Source organism: Prenolepis imparis, unplaced genomic scaffold (genome assembly GCF_030444845.1).
Source record: "Prenolepis imparis isolate NDT839.2.m4 unplaced genomic scaffold, iyPreImpa1.0 SCAF_4, whole genome shotgun sequence".
NCBI classification, from domain to species: Eukaryota; Metazoa; Arthropoda; class Insecta; order Hymenoptera; family Formicidae; genus Prenolepis; species Prenolepis imparis.
Window position 1 is genome coordinate 5,624,541 of NW_028141162.1, and position 19,535 is coordinate 5,644,075.

General features: G+C 36.7%; 4 protein-coding genes across 6 annotated transcripts; 3 read left to right on the forward strand and 1 right to left on the reverse strand.

The window, feature by feature from the left end:
* The first annotated feature begins 90 nt into the window (after window positions 1–90).
* On the forward strand, window positions 91–2,863 carry LOC145935088 (BTB/POZ domain-containing protein 1). Its single transcript, XM_083036148.1, has 6 exons — window positions 91–597; window positions 774–1,460; window positions 1,530–1,689; window positions 1,817–1,974; window positions 2,060–2,294; window positions 2,376–2,863. The coding sequence occupies exons 1-6, from the start codon at window positions 320–322 to the stop codon at window positions 2,535–2,537; spliced, it is 1,680 nt and encodes a 559-aa protein (XP_082892274.1). The 5' UTR covers window positions 91–319; the 3' UTR covers window positions 2,538–2,863.
* Window positions 2,864–3,892: 1,029 nt separating this feature from the next.
* Window positions 3,893–11,800, forward strand: LOC145935733 (uncharacterized). Of its 3 annotated transcripts, none has more exons than XM_083037292.1 (15): window positions 3,893–4,341; window positions 4,425–4,557; window positions 4,651–4,764; window positions 4,845–4,966; window positions 5,053–5,249; window positions 5,327–5,475; window positions 5,562–5,627; window positions 5,708–5,865; window positions 5,969–6,910; window positions 7,076–7,306; window positions 7,417–7,472; window positions 8,864–8,967; window positions 10,679–10,723; window positions 10,814–11,026; window positions 11,230–11,797. In XM_083037292.1, exons 1-15 carry the CDS (start codon window positions 4,300–4,302, stop codon window positions 11,496–11,498), a joined length of 2,841 nt encoding a protein of 946 aa, XP_082893418.1. In that variant the 5' UTR covers window positions 3,893–4,299; the 3' UTR covers window positions 11,499–11,797. The 3 variants fall into 3 exon arrangements, with proteins under 3 accessions (XP_082893418.1, XP_082893421.1, XP_082893419.1); XM_083037295.1 differs by having other exon boundaries at window positions 11,208–11,372; XM_083037293.1 differs by lacking the exon at window positions 10,679–10,723 and having other exon boundaries at window positions 11,230–11,800.
* Window positions 11,801–12,251: 451 nt separating this feature from the next.
* LOC145935734 (uncharacterized) lies at window positions 12,252–15,678 on the forward strand. The gene is made up of 4 exons (XM_083037296.1): window positions 12,252–13,322; window positions 13,539–13,849; window positions 14,114–14,686; window positions 14,932–15,678. The coding sequence occupies exons 1-4, from the start codon at window positions 13,194–13,196 to the stop codon at window positions 15,542–15,544; spliced, it is 1,626 nt and encodes a 541-aa protein (XP_082893422.1). The 5' UTR covers window positions 12,252–13,193; the 3' UTR covers window positions 15,545–15,678.
* Window positions 15,679–15,935: 257 nt separating this feature from the next.
* Window positions 15,936–19,365, reverse strand: LOC145935735 (uncharacterized). Its single transcript, XM_083037297.1, has 11 exons — window positions 19,237–19,365; window positions 19,072–19,156; window positions 18,630–18,742; window positions 18,484–18,541; window positions 18,255–18,355; window positions 17,965–18,163; window positions 17,671–17,882; window positions 17,230–17,367; window positions 16,954–17,091; window positions 16,336–16,815; window positions 15,936–16,243 (listed from the first exon to the last, which is right to left on the reverse strand). Exons 1-11 carry the CDS (start codon window positions 19,324–19,326, stop codon window positions 16,079–16,081), a joined length of 1,779 nt encoding a protein of 592 aa, XP_082893423.1. The 5' UTR covers window positions 19,327–19,365; the 3' UTR covers window positions 15,936–16,078.
* Between the last annotated feature and the right edge of the window lie 170 nt (window positions 19,366–19,535).

Genomic DNA, 19,535 nt, shown 5'->3' on the forward strand with positions numbered 1-19,535 from the left:
GTGACGCGCTCGATTGACCAATCAGGACAAAGAGATCCTCGGTCTCTGATTGGTCGGGCAAATTCTGCACTTTGTTGGACAGATTTTCGAACGCAACCTTGAAATTTCTTTCGACGTTCAGCCTTGACGTTGAACGAGAATCCCGATCCTGCACTGTCCTGCAGGAGATTCCGCTCCGAAGAGGGTCGGCGAGCGCGAGATAAGACGGGGATAAGGAATTGGCGGACGGCAAAGGCAGGGCCGCCGATCGCGCGAAGCGACGCGATTAAATGAGACGGGGCAGTACTTGGGCAAGTACTACGTCTCGTGCGGGAACGCTATGTCTACGGAGACCACCCTGAACGACGTGCCGAACGTCGCGTCGAGGCTGCAGGGTCTGCGGCTGGCGACGCCCGGCGAGGATGAAAGCGACGTGACGGAGAACGCGACGACCAGCGGTTCCACCGGCGCCAGCGGACCGTCGTCGTTGCGGGAACCGCTGCGGAACATCACCCTCTCCCGGGCGCGGCGAGCGCTCAACTTCGTCGGCGACGAGGACCAGCCGACGACGAGCTCGTCCGTGGCGCGAAGCGAGGCCTCGTACTCGAACGGCGATAAGTAAGTATCTTGACAATTTTCGTAAACGTCAGAGTCATACTTAGGCTAATACAGCTGATTGTTTATATTTAACAATTGTGTTTTAAATATTGTATTATTTATTGCGCTCTTTGATGAGATCTTTGACGATATTCATTCTTCGATACTTTTAATTGTCGTACTCTTGAATTTTTCAGCCGACCACCTATCAATGCGGCGAATACGTTGTATTTGGAAGGGCGGCCACAGAATACTATCTCCTTGGAAAACTCTTCCACGCAAAATCAGCCTGCGGTTACATACAATTGGCAAGGTACAAAGACAACGATGCGTGAAAGGATTGTTTTTCTCTTTAATAATGAAATACTGTCAGACGTGACTTTTCTGGTGGGAAGAGGAGCGCAACAACAACGTATACCAGCTCATAAACTAGTCCTGTCTTCTGGAAGCGCTGTATTTGATGCAATGTTTAATGGAACGCTTGCTACAGCTTCTTCAGAAATAGAAGTACCTGATGTAGAGCCTGCTGCATTTTTGGCAGTGCTCCTTTTTCTATATACTGATGAGATACAAATAGATCCTGAAACTGTGATGACAACACTGTATACCGCTAAGAAATATGCAGTATCCGCTTTAGAAAAGCATTGCGTTGACTTTTTAAAAAATAATTTGACGAGTGATAATGCTTTCTTGCTATTAACGCAAGCTCGTCTGTTTGATGAACCGCAATTAGCCTCGGTATGTTTGGATACGATAGATAGATTCACAACTCAGGCCCTCAATGCAGATGGATTCACAGACATTGATATCGACACATTGATGATAGTCTTGGAAAGAGATACACTTCGTGTTAGGGAATCTAAGTTATTTCAGGCTGTTCTAAGGTATGTTGCAACATTGTAGAATGTTTTTTTATTTTATATCTTTATTTTAATGTTTGAATTTTTGTATAGATGGTCAGAAGCTGAATGTGTAAGACAGCAATTACCGGTTACTCCGGAAAATCAACGTCTGGTTTTAGGCAACGCTCTATCTTTGGTTCGTTTTCCACTTATGTCAAAAGAAGAATTTACGGCAGTTCCGGCACAATCTGGCTTATTAAATTATTCAGAGGCTAGTATTACAATATCTCTTAAATATATATCCTTTTTATAAGTTTTTTTATTACATTTTTTAAAAAAGGTTTACAAATTTTAGGAAACCTATATTGCATGATATTTAATAAATTAATATCTTATAGGTTTTATCTTTATTTTCATATTTTATATTGAATCCCAAACCTTCAGTGGAATTTCAAACAATGCCACGATGTTGTATGACAGGCAAAGAACAGACTGTATGCAGATTTCAGCATACCAAAAGTAGATGGGGATACTTTGGAACTAGTGATCGTATTCGGTAATTATGTCCGAATTCTATCATAGGACATAGTTAATAATGCTCGCGCAATGCTTGATAATATAAAATATTTTAATTTTTGCAGGTTTAGCGTAGATAGGCGTATTTTTCTTATTGGATATGGAGTTTATGGCAGCACGCAGGAACCAGCAATATACGAAGTATCAGTGGAATTAATTCACACTGCATCGGGAAAAGTGATAGCCACAAATGCAACAAGTTTCAGCTGTGATGGATCAAAGTACACATACCGTCTAATGTTTAAAGAATTAGCGGAAATCTTACCAAATACGATTTATACGGCATCAGCAACTTTCAAGGTTCTTATATCGTAATTTACTTATTTATTTAATTATTGTTATGTACAACTTTATAAAAAATACAATGTATATTTTTTTTAGGGGCCATGCTCATATTATGGCACAAAAGGATTACGAACAGTATTGGTGGATTGTGATTCAGGAAATACAAAAGTAAAATTCGAATTTAGCAGTGAGTTGGGAGATAACAATGGTACATCCACTGATGAAGGTCAAATACCCGAGCTTATCTTTTACACGTAATAAATTGCGTGTAATTATGACATTCCTCAATTTTGCTTGATTGGTCATCGAAGATAAATTAAAATGAATATATATGCCGGGTTTCGTCAATTATACATCTTGTGATCATTTAAAATACTTTAAGTGAGCCACACACAGGCATGCCAAAGGAGTTAACCCAAGATTTTTTTCATAATTTTATAGGTAACTCTTGATTTTACTGATTATTAAATACAAATACTAAAATACATGCAAATCTTATAATAATGTTTGCATGATATTAATAATGAGATTATATGCATTGAATTTTCAACAAATATATACAGAATAAATTATGTTTCTCAAAATTTAAATATTAAAATTATTTGAATATATCAGCTATAGAGAATTGATATATTAATTATATAAATAAGATCAATGTTTAGATTGGAAATTGTACAATCTATTTTTTTATCATTTTAATTGAGATCCTTCAGAAACCAAAAATATTATAGTATAATATTGTATGACAATGTTAAGAAATCATGATAAGTACAAGAGGAAGATTGACCATACTCTTTCGCCTAAATATTTCTCGTTTAAAATATGTATACTGACATAATTTGAAATTGTAACAAGTTAATAGTTAATGTTTATAGCACTTCAATTCAAAAGTAATTAGCACAATAAAGCCTAATGTGGAGTATTTTTTAGTAAAAGTTAGTACTTTAGTAGTCACAAATGCAACGTAGAGTCTGAGAGAATAACTTGATTACTTCCATTAACTATAAAAATAGTCAAACAAAAAGTAATATAAAACATCACTTTTGAATCATACTCTATAGTTCTTTGATAAAATAATATTGTGACTTATTCGACAGTTTATTTAAATTTTAATAGAATTTACTTCTTTTATGATTAAAGAAAATATGTTTGGATTTTAACTTTTGTTAATGAATGGTGCTAGCTAATGAGATAACATTGTTATCCTTAGCATTTTTATTAGAGATAAGCATACTTTATAAGTGTGTCAATCTGATACTGTTTTTCGTGAAATAGCGCATATATACGATTTTATTTGTGATTATATTTAATTATACATTTAGATAATATACATGTAAAATGTTAAATAATTAAACAGATTTATTCCACACACAAAACTTTTCCTAACATTATTATCATTACTTAATATACAAATATATATTTATTCTTTTTATAGAAATGTGTATATTGTATTTAAAAAAATTATATTCTTAGAAGTAAATGGGGATATGCATTATTTACAGTACTTATACAATAACATAAAATTTTGTATATAAATTCTCAGTTTCTATAATAAGTGTCTGAACACTTATTGTAGAAACCGAGAATTTATCTCTCGATGTTGGTAGCTCTGATGTAACCAGAGCTATTAGTTACGATCGAGTGGTTTTGTAAAATCGAGTGAATTTATATTTATGTCATAAAAAAAGACACCGATAGGTGACAATAATGTGTTTGCTGTAGATTTTAATGCAATTTAGACGCTTAAAAGTAAAGAGTTGTTGGTTTTATAAAAAGAACGTGTGAGAGATTGTCACTCTTCTTTATACCGAAGCATAACCTAATTTTCCAATATAATTTCTCAGCTGTGATGGTTGACGAAACTTTGTGGCGCATATGTTGATAGAAAAATTATCTTCCTTTTGTCTGGCATCGTTATCTCATATATATATATGACTTACTTCTGATTTAAATCTACAACATTTGAAGATGGGGTCATGAGAATTGCCATATTGCATTTAGTAACATACATTTTATCTTTATGGCTAAGGGAAAAATAAAAGGTTCTGACTCTAACAATAAGGTATGTGTATATTGTGTGCGTGTGTAAAATTGTATCTTCTCGCAGTCGTAAATATATCTTAATGTGATAACTTTTGTAATTAGATAACAGCATCAAATGCAACATTCAAAAATGGAGAGACGTATACATGGGAGTTTGAGATTAACGAAACACCACCTAGTGCTAGAACTTTACTTACCAAGGGTTACACACAAGATGAAATTAATTCGTATTCAGGTATATTATTATTTTGATATATACAATATCGTTATGTTATAGTATACATCTTTTATATATAAATTATTGATTTTTTATATTATGTTTATTTAGGAGCAACTGTATCAACGCGTGGGCGTTTTATGACAGAACAGGAAAAGCTACGCTGCCCAAATGAAAGACCATTGTACTTATATATACAAGGACATACAAAACACAATGTTGATTGTATGTATTGTCCATATATTCCTTTCCTTTAGTTTTATTGATAAATATGCATTATTGTAATAAATAATTTTATTTAACAGTGGCGATACAAAAGATCAATGAAATTATTAAGACAGAACATCAAAGTTCTCTAAATAGACCAAGTAGATTTACAAATGCTCCACCGCCTCTCATGAGTTTACATTCCGGAATTACAACTGTGGTAAATAATATTTCTATTCTATATTTTATTTACAATTTTAATTATTTTATGTAGCAATGTTAACTGATATCTCCATAAATTATTAGGAAAAGATTTGCGTTGGTATTGAGAATGCACCGCAAGGTTTCGATTTACGTGGACGAATACTAGGTGCTGGTGATGCAAATTTAGTTTATATTAGAGGTGAAATTGGAGCAAATGTAACTTTAAGAGGTAGAGGATCCCAGTTTATTGATCCAATATTGGGAGCAGAATCTCCAGAACCTCTTCACTTGTATATAGAGTAAGAACTGCAGAGATTTTAAGCAATTTAATAATTAAGCAGAGATAAGCTATTAATAAGATATTATTTTTATTTAGACATCCAAAGCCGGAAGCACTGCAAAATGCAAAACAATTGGCTATTAATTTAATACAGACAATACAGTCTGAATTACAAACCTATATCCAACAACAGCCACCACCAGTACAACCTCAACAAGTTATAGAACAATCACAAATACCACAAAGTATGTATTTTATTGCCTTTAATTTTCAAAATTACAATAATTGTACATACAGAAATTGTGTAATAATATTTTTTCTCTTTATATAGCTCAATTTCAAACTATGAACATTGGTACCTTAGGCCAACCAAATGTGGTTGCAATACAACATCAAGGTAAGATATACGAATTATATATAATTAATATTTCTATGAAAAATATGATATATTTTTTTAAAATGAGTTTTATTTGGCAGATATTATACAACATTCACAAAGTAATGTTGTAACATTGCCTGCAACAATTCTTACGGCTACTGTAGCTGGTAGTCCAGGGCCTGGTGTATCAGTTCCTCCTCCAGGAGTTCATATACCATCTCATACTGGACCATTAGTTCCATCTTCACAAGCTCAGGTAACTCAACTTGTTATGCATGATTAAACTCGAATTAGACATTTTACATAAAATTGCTTGAAGAAAATAAATTTTGTAACATAAATGAACATTCTGATTGAAGGAAATACAGACTTTTATGCCACCACCACCCGTTGGGCAAGTACAGTTAATCGGTCCTCCATCGACAGTGAGTCAAGTCCAGTATCAGATACATCCTGGTCAGCCATTACAAATCCAGGGAATTCAACCAGGATCGCAGTCCTCGCCACAGCCTGTGGCTCAAATGTACGTCATGAGTCAACCACCGCCGCAGAATCCTGCGCAGCAAAGTTTCATAACGAGCAGTAACGCGTCGGTGAGCGGGGCAGTATCGTACGTGTGCACGCAACCAAATATGCAGAGACCCGCCACGCCGTCCCAGGGAATTATCGAGACCGTTAATGTCAATTTGCAACAGCCTCCTCCCGCAGCGCCGCTCAATATAACGCAGCAACCGCCACCACCGTTGTTGCACCTTCACTTTCCACCACCGAACTTTCCGCCGAATCAACCACCGCCCCCTGTACCGCAAACCTACCAGATTCAGTATCAACAGGTGCAGGCGCCCGTGTCACAGGCGCAAACCCAGTTTGTTTTGCAACATGGCGAGCATATCGTCCCGCCTCAGCTGCAACAGAATCACGAGCAGTCTCAGGCTGTCGCTCAACACATAATACCTCCGCAATTCGAAGGTCACGTGCCACCATTTCATTTACAAGTACCTCCGCCGTCTGCGCAAACTTTTCTAGTTCCTAACGCCCAATCGCCCCAACATCATCCACAACCGCCTCTTCCTCCTGCCAGTGAGATTCAGCATCAGCAAGAAGGCCCGATGGAACAGGGACCGTTGCCGCAGCCGGTACCACCTCCGCAAATAGTACCGCCGCCATCGATCAACCAGATGCCGAATTCCATGAATATTCTTACCAGCGTACCGCCGCCGACGCAGCCACCTCCACCGCAGAACGCTCCCTGGCTCTATCAAGCTCAGCAGCCGCAGCAAATGCCGCAAGGACAATTCCAGGTTGGACATTTCGTTTCATATCTTTGTCGTTCATTGCACATGATTAGTGTTCTAGTAAAAATAAGTAATTTACAAAATGTAGAGTTGATCAGTTTGGCTTCTGAGAGGCTCATATGTGAAAAGGATACATAACATATATAATATAGATTTGTCAATTATTTATAGATGCAAATGCCGCCGCAGAATATACCTCTTCATAACGTACCACCACCGCAAGTTCAGGCTCAAATACAATATCATCATCAGCACATACAATATCAGAATGGACATATACCGGCGCAAGTACATTATACGATGCAACCGTTACATCAGCAATTCGAGCAGAAGCCCGATTCGCCGGAACAACAAAAATCGCACGGAGTAAAAAGAAGGTTTTCAGATGTTGAGGGAGGTCAGGTAAATTATATTCATATCAAATTGAAATGCGTGATTATATGCACGATAATTATATATTAATATATTAATTATATATTTACATAAAGATTTCTCTTGAATTTATGTTGCAGGAACCACCACCGTCATACCAATGCGTTCCGCTTCCTGCGCAACGTCACGGCACAGGGTAAGTCGAAGAGAATATAATTATTATTCATACAGAAAGAGAAATAAGGAGAGAAAGAAAAACAGAGAAAAAAAATAAAAGAAAGAGAAATATCATAATGTTTAAATTAATATAACGTTGGTAAAAAAATGTTACATTATATACTCCTTGTATACATGTAAATTATGTAGTCTACCTGTATATAATATAAGGAGTATGTAATTTAATATGTAACTTTACTAATAGTTTTATATGTTTAATTGTATCTCTTGGTAGAGAAAAAACTTGTATGCTTGAATAAAGCAGGTTTACCACGAGTGAATAATTTTAAATCAATACTACTAAGAAAAATTGAAAATATTCAGTACAAAATACTAGTGTAAACGTGCAATAAATTTAATTGAGAATTAAAACTTTATGAAAAGAAAATATAAAGAAAATTGATCTTATTGGTAGAAAAAAATTGATAAAAAAATGCTTCAGATTGCTTATGCTTTATTTATAGTAAATAAATGTTTATAAATTTATTGTAGAATTATATAGACATGAAGAAAATGTAAGTTACGTGCCATATACTGTATAAATTATGCCGTATTCTTACAGAAATCTGTTTCTTGCATTATCTAATGAGGCATTGCAATAGTATTAAAAGCGCGGAAAATAAAAATATAATCAGATTTATAAGATTTTTATAATAGATATTTTTCATATTTTGACAGATATATATTGTTATATTTTTTCACGAAATTTTATAATATAGTTAATAACTATGGGCAAGACTCATTGGTTTGGTAAGATCCAGATATATCCCTATTGATAAATTATTTGCAGAGAGAGAGAAAGAGAGAACTCTCTTGAAAATATGTAGTTTCAAGGTAATTATGGATATATCTTGCTCTTCCACAAAATATTATTTCTTTCTTTAGATTGACTTATTGTATAGACTTTTTTTTATGGAACAATTTTATTATCTTTGTAAAAATATAGTGCAAAGATAATAAACTCTCTTGCATTTTCCTCATGTTATCTGTGATTCTGTAACATTGGAATCACTAAATACAGTTTTTGCCAGAATCACTAATTATTCTATGTTCTCTTAGTGCAAGTGATAAGCCAAAAGAGATGGAATGCGACAATAGTTGCTACTTTGCGGAAAAAACACAGCAGCTAAAATAATTAACAAATTATCTGAATGTATGTTGTAATGTCCTGTGACATTACAATTATGTTTCTAAGAACATTCTAACGTACGTTTTGATATGATTAACTGTGATCTGGTAAAACCAGGTATTTTCCATATTTCAGAAATATCCGAGGGTGTGCATCAGGTGATTTTTGTCTTAAATGCTTGAAATGTTTCTGTACAATCATTAATTTGGAATTAATAATTCGCACCTGCATTGTTTAAGCAGAGAAGGTGATCGACAACAACAAGTCTTACACGGCCCATCACTCATACCTGCGGGTCTGCCACATGGAGATAGAAACAAGATGCTTATGCCTCCTCCACATCCAGGTCTGTAACTAAGAGTATTTAGTTTAAAAAAATGCTGGATACCTTTTGAAAAAATTCGCGAAAAATGCAATATATAAAATACTATAAAAAGATATGTAAACCAACAGGAAGATTGTATTCTTGAGGAACATTCGATTTTTTTTCCTTGATTCCGGATTCCTTCTTGAATACAACTTTGTTGTTGGTATTGATATTTTTTATTATATATATATATATATATATATATATATATATATATATATATATATATAATCACGATGCACTCATATGGATGCAATTTGGAAACAATGTGCAATAATGATTTATTTTAAACGTAAAGTATGTTTTGAATAGGTATGTAGCATTGTTTTCTTAATACTCTTAGATCATAGTGTATTATTAATGTAAATAATATTTTGTGGTAAGCGCATAATATATGAACTTTCTTTTCATTTTCGTCTTAGCAAACTGCTTTTTTATGCATTTGTTGAGGATACCTGCAGAGACGGACATCCGGAAATAACATGGATTATTACAATTTGACACTGCATAGAAAATGCTTTAGGATACATAATTATATCTTTAAATTTCTTTATTATTATTATTTTAGACCAGACAAAAAAAAGCACTGCACGTATTATACAATCGTGAAAGTGCTTGAAGTATATTGATTTCAATGTTTTTTTTTATAATGTCTTTTTTATTGAATAAATTTGCATTTTCAGATGCGCAAGTGTAACCTGTGATTTTCTACTTCAGTGTTTGTTTATCCAGTATTAACCATGCTTACTATTATTAGAATTCTGTTAAGAAATATATGTTACATATATATTTTTGATATTAATATTTTAAGTTCAATATCTTGGACTTTTATATTCCTTAGGTTAAACGCGTCTGTGCCCGATTATACTCATCCAGGAAGAATAGAGATGATTTATATTGCGTTCTCTCTCGGACAAACTTTGATATATTTATTTTTATATAGATAATATAAGATTAATATGCAGAATGTATATATTTAGAGAAAAAATGAATTACGATAATCTATACGATATATTATACAACATTATTTATATCGTTCTTGTTGCAGTGGCCTGAGCGATTGTGAAAAGAAGTGAAAAAAAATTGAAAAAAATTTGAAAAATCTAGTTTTAACAAATAAATTTACTTTACAGATGGCAAATAACTGGCATGGCTTCAAATTATTAGTGGAATTGATTATATTTATTAAGCGGTAACCATCTAATATATATGAGAATGTAAAAAATTGCATTGCTTGCTTTCAGACTCTAATAGCGATTGCCAAATCGCTCTGCTAATTTGGCAATGGTTAATGGCGTGAAATATTGTGCTAATATATTTAATTTAATATTATAAGATTAGACTCGGGAGTTTCTAGAGAACTAAACTTTTCTTTTTAATGCTCTAGTGATCTCTCAAGCAGAAGATGAGAAAACCAGCAGCAGTCTTCTTATAATACGGATATGATCTTGTTAACTATTTTGCTATTAGATTTGCATCCAAATTTAGAAAACATTTGCTTTTATATTTTACGTTTGTGATCGATAAATAGCTAAATTGAAATTATCAAGATTAATTATGTTGGAAATAGCAAGCTTTATTTTACAATATTTCATCGCGTAATTTACTATATTAACATTATGTTGTATATATAGTTATATAAGGAATATATTGTATCATTCCCTTCATATCATGCATCTTAATCGTTTAGGTGAGAAACGGAACTTGGATCAAAAGCCCGCAGGTCTATCTGCAGGTATGTCGGGCATATATAGTATCGCATCATGTTGTAAAAGATTTCCTGTTTGGACGTAATTCCAATGTGCACGATGTATGTTGCAAACAGGAAATGAGCAGAATGTAATGACGGAATCTGGAAATATCCTTGTCGGAAACGGTCCACCTCTACCGCCTCCGCCATCGCCGCAGGCACCGTGGCAAAATCATCACGTGAGAGTTCCTTGGGGTAGACCACCACCTATTCCAAGGGAAGGAGAACCACACGGATGTCCCGGATTACCTCCTATTAACATGCCTCCACCCCAAATTAGGCAAAGAGGTAAAAATTCATTATCGCTACTTACTATAATTTAATTTAATTTAAATTAAATTTTAAACGCTGTTTATATATTTTTTTTATAAAATTATATTAAATTTTTTTCTCTGTATCGAAGATTCGACATTAATTGATTCTTGTGACACGCGAGATATGTGACGTATTCTATTTAAAAATCTTTAAGGACGTGGTGCTGCTGTCCTCAGGTCCCGCTGACGGTAATCGTTCTCCTACTCAGAACGCGTTTGAGCAATCGTTGAACGTCGAGTACAATCAAATTCCGCCCTACACGACGAAGCCGCCTCCTTACAATGCGCATCCATTGATGCAGTCGATCTGTAATCCACCACCGCCACCGCCGCCTCATCATCAACAACCGCGGCCGCAACATTCTCCTCAAGCGGTGCAGCATTATCAGGTGCCAATCTCTCAGACATATCAGTCGCCGACATCCTGTCCACCGTGGATGAATTGAAAGTTGTCAAACTACAGCTACGTTTCTTGCTCCGATACTTTGACAATGACTGATGGATTTGACTTTATCAAACATGACGTTGTCATAAAACGACGATTAAGCCACAACGATCTGATGTAAATGTGAATATTTTGAAGTGCAATCTGTTACTTTGCACTTCGATTGTTCCTTACAATAATTATTGTAATTTAATAATCTATTTGTATAATAATTCTTGTACTCTTAGCTGTTATAATTTAACAATCTATTCCAAGGGAAGGACGTTACTGAACAGCATAAAAATATATGTAAATGTTACGGGTTATTTATACAATTAAAATCCTATACACACAATTTAGATCCTGTACACTTAGAGATGTGTATGTGCGTGTATATGTGTGTGAAAGAAAGAAATACACAATACAAGATTGTGTAATGAAAATAATGCCATGTTGGCGAGATAGTTACTTAAATTAATTGCAGAGCTCGTCTTGATATGCATGAAGCGTGACTTATATAGATATAATATACATTTAATGAGAAAAGAGATAAAACAACGTTACTTTGGTCAAACAGTTCTATCATTGCGCGTTCATGAAGATCACTTGTTTTGTATTCGCACTCGAATAATAGTCACATCATATCTTTCTTCTCAGCGCGATATATATAATTTCTCCACTTATTTCTAGAGATAAGTATAACCATGTATAACTATTGTGTATACGCGATTTTTTATGCAAAAAAAACTAATAATAAGTCGTTATTGTCAAACAGCCGGTTTATATATCGATGTACTTATCGCTCTTGAGAGCGGACTGCCATTTTCCACGTTGACGCGATCCGGCAAACAGCGATAAAACCGCACCGTTTCCATTTGCAGCGAGCAATCGTCGCAATTAGCACTGTTAAATGCCGCCGGGTAAGCGAGAGGAGGGGCCATCACCAGAGTAGTAGCAGCGATGATCAAATCCCTGACCAAGGCATCCGTGCTTCAGGACGAGCGGCTGTGCGGAGAGGGAGTGAAATTCCGCTCGATACAAATTCGATAAAGCCACTGGCGGCCCCCAGGACTCGTTATTCGGATCTGGCGGTTTCATCTAGCCGCTATGTCAGAAAACTCGCAGCCCTCGTCGAATTCCGTGACCACGTTATCGATACTTCGGAGAAGTTTAATTTATCGGAGATCGTCACCGTGACGTGAATTCTTCCGAACGCAAAAAAAATCGGGAATGAATTTTTTATAGCCGCTGCTGTATTAATTTTCGACGCGTTTCACGTTCGTACGGCGTCAATTTTAAACTTGGCGATGTATTATATATCTTACATTAAAATTTAATTTTAAAATGTAATTTTTACAAAACATATATATGTGCTTCGTGAAACGTGGAACTTTCATGGTGAAGAAAATCGATACGATTAAGTGTCGATCTTAAACGTCACCATGAACTGTCAAGGACGAGAACCTATATGTATATACAACGCGGATGATTATTGTAACTCGTGCATGAATAATTGACAAATTACACGCGTCAATTGCGGTATCGATCTGTAACCTTTCTCTACATGAGGAAAATATTATTGTTCCGTTAGACAATAGGCAACGGAAATCGTGTTCCGACTATCCGAATCTCCAGAATCGATCGTCGTAATCAGGGTCATCTGAACCGAGTACCACATCACAGGGATGTTCGTAGCGACTATAATCGCTTTTGAGTAATGTCGCTTTGTCCATCGTCGTCTCATCAGCTTGTTGCAGCTGCAATCGCTTTCCGACGTGCTCGTCGCAAATTTCCGAAGGACTTTGGCCTCGAAAGCACGCTTGAACGTATATCTGGAAATACAAAGGTCAGCAGCCCATCCATCTATAAAAAGATTTTTTTTTATAGAACCATATGATTATAAAAGTAATGAATATCTAAGGGCATCGAATTTGTGTTGTCCAATTTAAAGTCTTCTAACTTAGTTCAAATCATAGACTAAACTCTCTGCTTTCCTATTGTGATTCATGTCACTGTATTGAGGGCGAGATTTATTAATGCGCTTTAGATGTTCCTTTTTCAGGCGGAAACCGCGACAAGCTGCGAAGGGTCCATTAATCAAGCGAAATCAAGCTCCATGTTGATGAGACGTACGTGCAACTCGAGATCCGATCACGTTTATCGCGATTACGACCATCATTCCTACAGCAAGGAGAATTCGATCAGCTGTAGTTGTTGCCGGGCAAGAAACAACGGCGAGGACATTTCAGAGCTGCAGGACGAGTGCAGCGGCGGAGATGCAATCGATACAGTACCGAGTAGAGAACGCGAGGACTTCGTAGCTTCGGATACTGATCATAAAAATAAATCTGTAAAAGTGACCGAGCGGGACAGGTTTGTTTGCCTTTGCGATTTATATAATTTCATTTATAATTTCGATCTCTTTATAGAGATGTTCATTTTCATCAAATTGATTAACAATAGATGTATATTTATCATCTCACTATATATTATAGTCGCTCATAATTGTACGATATATTTCAAAAATCGATATAGCAAATAAGACAGTCTTTTAGAGTTCCAGGCGAGAAAGGTATGATTAATTACAAGATCTTTTCATCGAATATTAATTACGAGCACCCTCCTCTTGACGAATAGATGCGACGCAGCGTCGAGAACGATGGATGGTGAGGCTGCTAAAACGACGGAAATTGCGGAATGGATTCCACAATCCGCGCGTCCGACATTCTTCGACCATCATCGCAAAGCGCGCTGTCCATCAGCTATACCCTACTCGAACTCGGATCCCGTAAATCTCCTGTACAACTCGGCGCCTCGCGAGAGGAAGGACAAGGTCGCGTGCGGCGACTTTTCGACGGACAAGGGTAAGGATTTTCCACCGACAAGTTGTCACGAGACGTCCATCGATCTCGACGGCGATGCGGAGGTTGGTGCCGTCACGAGCGAGACCTGGGATCGTCGTCGTCCCGGTATGGAAGACGCGTGGATGAAGCTGGACACCTCAATGTCCCATTGGAAAATCGTGGGATCGACCTGGCGATGCCGATGCTCGCATCATTCTTCGCGCAAAGAGTCCGTTTTAGATTTGTTGAAGTCGTCGTGCGATCATTGCTGCGACGGGTGTCATCGTTGTGATCATCGTTGCGATTGCTTTCGTCGGCATTGCTGTTGTCGGCAGCATAGCAATTCGTTCTCCATGAATGCAAAAAGGTAAATGAAAGAGATTTTTTAATAATATATATATACATATATCGTATAAGTTTCACACGTGTGCGCACAAAATTGATTTATACCACATTGCATTCCACGTATATGTATTTTTCGAAAGATTTTATGAAACGACGTTACTTTAGAAAAGAAGTCGGACGAGAAAATACGTGACTGAGAGAAAATGAAAAGACGCCGCGGCTGCAATCTCTGTTTAATTCACTCTCTTCGCATCATTCATATTGCAGATGCGAGGTGTGCGGACGCGGCGGGAAAGCTCAGCATAAAAGCTGGCACGATCAGATGCGAGGCGAGAATAGTCGATTGTATGCCCGGCAGTGCTGCTCGAAGGAGTACCCTGGAATAATATCAGCCTCTCGTGAGCGAAACGACGAAAAACGCTGGGAGAGGAAGAACGGAAACGAAAACGACGACAACGACGAGGATGGTAGCGTGGCCGTTATCAATCACAAGGACTCCATGTGCATCCTCGCTGAAAAATATAAAGTCGGCAGGAAGTGCCGCGCCAGAAGGTGCGGGGATAAGGTGCGATCGGGCGACAGGACGGAGAGAGGCAGCAGGGACGAGTGTAACAAATCGTTGACTTCGAAAATCATCGATCAGCCGGAATCGCCGCTCGAAAATGCTGTTCCGCGCGATAAACCGAGCGTGAAACACGTCTGCCGAGCACATTGCAAGTGCTGTGGGACCGTTTCTAGGATCGCGAGCGACTCGTGTAGTCGTGGATGTGGTCGACACGCGCTGCCGGAGGGTGAATTCGACCGATTCAAGTCCCCTTTGAACGAGATGGCTGCTACTCACCGCTGTTCAAGTCGAGCGCCTTGTAGACGTGCCTTCTAATTCAATTTCGTTTCGTATACAAACACGTTTACGTACTTTTTACATCAATTTTCTCTTTTCTAGTTATTTTTAGCGTTACAAACATTTTTCCGCATGAGAGAAAAATAGAGAAAGAGAGACATTGGAATTAAAAATAAATTAAAATTTATTTCAATTTTTGCTTCTCTATCTACATTTTTATTGGAGCGAGGAATACCACGGCAAAAAATTTAAGCGAAATCGTTGTACTTATATCGCGTTTCTCTCATTTTAACTATTGCATTTTTTTCATAATACTCTTATTCGTGCCGTATAACGCGAAATAATGCGTAGTGGGATATTAAAACGCTAAACGTCGAGAATAAAAATTATGCAAATCAAATTTGGATGAACCCCCATGAAACGATTTAACTCGTATCAGTCGAATTAAATTAACGTTACGCGGGCGGGACAGTTTTTAATTCGTTTTACTTGTAGTACATGTGTTCGGGGGCCATTTCCCCGGTCCGTGGGAATTTTAAAGCTCGGCTACGGAAAAGCGGCACGTTAATAGAATTATCGAACGTAAGCATGCCGAATGCGGGCATTATTAAATGCCGCGGTGTCTCCGGCATTGGACGGCCTCCTGATGGCAGTAATTTGCTCTTTGTGCTCGTTGTTGCGCTCGTTTCTTTCCTCGCACCGTTCGTTCCATGTTAATTGGCTTATCCGCCGACGTTTCTGAAAAGGATTTTGACTTGTGCGGCATTTTCCTCTCTTTTTTCTCCCCCTTTACTCCCGAGAAGTTTGGCTCTCGCTAATCCCGCACGTACGTTCCTTCGCGTTCCGTTTCCACTTCGATCTCTCGGCCTTCTTCCTGATCTTTGAGATCGTAGTTTTCTAGTTCCGCAAACGATTCGGAGACTTCTGGTCGAACAAACTCCTGTTCGTTGTATCCTATTTACACATGTGGACGCATAATGTGACGTGTTTGAATTTTTAAACAATTTATAGTCTCTCTGTAATATTAAATTTAGAATGGATATTAGTTTGTAAAGACAATGAAAATTACCACCTTCCTCCATCATGCGAGCACGTGTCAAACGGTTTTTAAGAGTACGCTGAAGATCTTCGCTAGCCTTTGTCAAATTCTTTCGATTACCAAATTCCGTAGGAATATCCGCGTTGATCATAACGTCGTTGAAAACTTTCTGATGCAAATTTTTGACAATAGCATCTACCACCATCGATCTCGTCGATTCTATTTGCGGTGTATTAGAGTTCTTTTTTCGACGATACCGTCTGTAAGCTTTCTACATAACATTTTTGATTATTGCTATTTAATTTTCTATATGAATTTAGCATAAAATATGATGGACTTAATCATTTTTTACATATATTATAAAATAATATTTCTATAACTTCATTTATACTACATTTTTTTTATTTACTTGTATAATAGAAGCAGCTTCATTAGCTTTTGTTTGCGTCAAATTTTTGACAATATCGTCTACCACCATCGATCTCGTCGATTCTATCCGCGGTGTATTAGAGTTCTCCTTTTTTTGACGATACCGTCTGTAAGCTTTCTACATAACATTTTTGATTATTGCTATTTAATTTTCTATATGAATTTAGCATAAAATATGATGGACTTAATCATTTTTTACATATATTATAAAATAATATTTCTATAACTTTATTTATACTACATTTTTTTTATTTACTTGTATAATGGAAGCAGCTTCATTAGCTTTCGTTTGCGTCAAATTTTTGACAATATCGTCTATCACCATCGATCTCGTCGATTCTATCCGCGGTGTATTAGTGTTCTCCTTTTTTTGACGATACCGTCTGTAAGCTTTCTACATAACATTTTTGATTATTGCTATTTTATATGACTAGAATATAAGCGTGTGCCATTCCTCGATTTTATATAAAAAAGAATTATATTCTTATATAAAATTTATTTAAACTTGATTAATATTTTTTGACAGAAATCAGCTGATTACTGTCAAAAATATTAATCGATTTTAAATAATATGTTATAATTCTTTAAATTCGATTAAAATATTTGACAATTATTAGCTGATTAGGACTTAATAGATTTTTATTTAATATAAACTAATCTTTCTATAACTTTATTTATACTAATTTTGTATATTTACTTGTATAATGGAAGCAGCTTCATTAGCTTTCGTCTGCGTCAGTTCTGAGTCCTCGTACATCATATCTAACCAGGCTACTGCTTGAATGGTTTCTCTGGGTTCTATCATGTCTAGATCGCTTTCTTTCTCTTCTTCTTTCTCCTCTTCTTTCACCTCTTCTTTTTCTTCTTTTTTCTCCTCATCTTCTCTGTCCTTTTGTGATTGCATAACCACTGCAAACAATTGTGAAAACAATTTCGAACATATAATTTGTAATATGCCGAAATGTAGAGATGCGGTCGCGCAATTTCTTACTCATTTTCATTTTTAGATTTCTCCTCGTATAGTATCCTCGGTAAGTAGCCTGTATTAGAATAGCGGCTCTCGATGCCTCCGCCTTCGAAGCTCCGGCTTTCCTCAGGATCTCCATGGTCCTCGTTGCCGCTCGTTGCCATTGAATCATACCTTGGGACTCGTTTAACAACATTCTCTCGTAATGACCGCGGAAAGCTGCCTGATTGATGGCAACGAAAATGACTCAAGAAGCCGCGTTAACGATTATTACGGAGACTCATTAAGGCCTTACGTGATATTGATATGCGTACCTGTATTATCATGGCAGACTTCTCCGCCTGTTCCGGCGGTGTTCCCGTCGCTTGCAAAATACTCTGCAGAGATACCCTGGACTTTTCGTCGCAAGTATCATCTGCGAAAGGTCGAAAGGGAGGAATTTCTCTCGTTACACTTTGTTCCTGTGTACTTTATAGCGTACACACAATTCCGCGTCTGTTCAGCCGCAGAATTGTTTTTCTACATAATTTACCGTGTAATTACCGTCGCACACCTGGTACGCTTGCATGTCTACTGCGTCCAAGTACGCGCGGAATGCCCTCTGAACAAAAAGGAAGAGGAGAGAACGACCGAGAAATATTATTTAACTGCTAGGATCCCTATCTGGCACGCGACAGTAAATTCTATACCTGAATTCTGGGCGCAGCGCAGGCGATCTGCTCTAAACTCAAGCCGCTGCGATAAAGTATGCCCACGATGGCTTGGCTTCCCAGTAAAATATTGTTTACGACTTTCACCGCAACTAGAATGCAATTGTATGAATTATAGAATGTGATTCGTAATGTACGAATTACAGCCACAATTTTGTTATACGCGTACTTCATGATGCGAATGACAATAAACAATTATGGTAATCATTTTCTGCAATTTTTTTGAATTTACATAATGAATCATAGACTGAATCAGTGTATTATATATACAATGTAATGTATATAAATATATGTAAATGTATGTAAATATTACTATAATTGAGTTAACGCTGTAATTAGAATCTGGTTGTAATGAGTAATGAGTTGTGTAATGTTAAGAAATCTGACAATACAAAATTGTTATGAACGATGCCGGATATACCTTTTGCATTTTCTCGTGTAATTAGGAGCGCTTCCACATAATCAGCAACGAAGCAATAGATATTCCTCGGCTGCGAGCGTAGAACCTTTATGAATCAAACAATAATTTAATCATCCTTTGACGAGACGGCAGTAAAATGTCGAATAATAATTTCGTAGGGCGAACCTCGCGTGCGATGTCGGTGCATAGTTCGCGCAATCCTTCCGGGACCTTGTATATATGTTTAGCTCCATGTTTCTGGAGTAAAACGTTCATTTTCGTGATTATTGCTTTAACCGAGTTGCTTGAATTTATCGACTCTCGCTCTTATCGCAGGTAATACGATGTGCGAAAAGTTGCTAACTTTTGACGATAACGAGCATATGATGATGATGAGCTATAGCTCATGTTGTATACATGGCGGCATAAAATGCAAGTAGCCCAAGTCAGGCAACGTTAGTTACCAGAAACACATCGAGATAAAA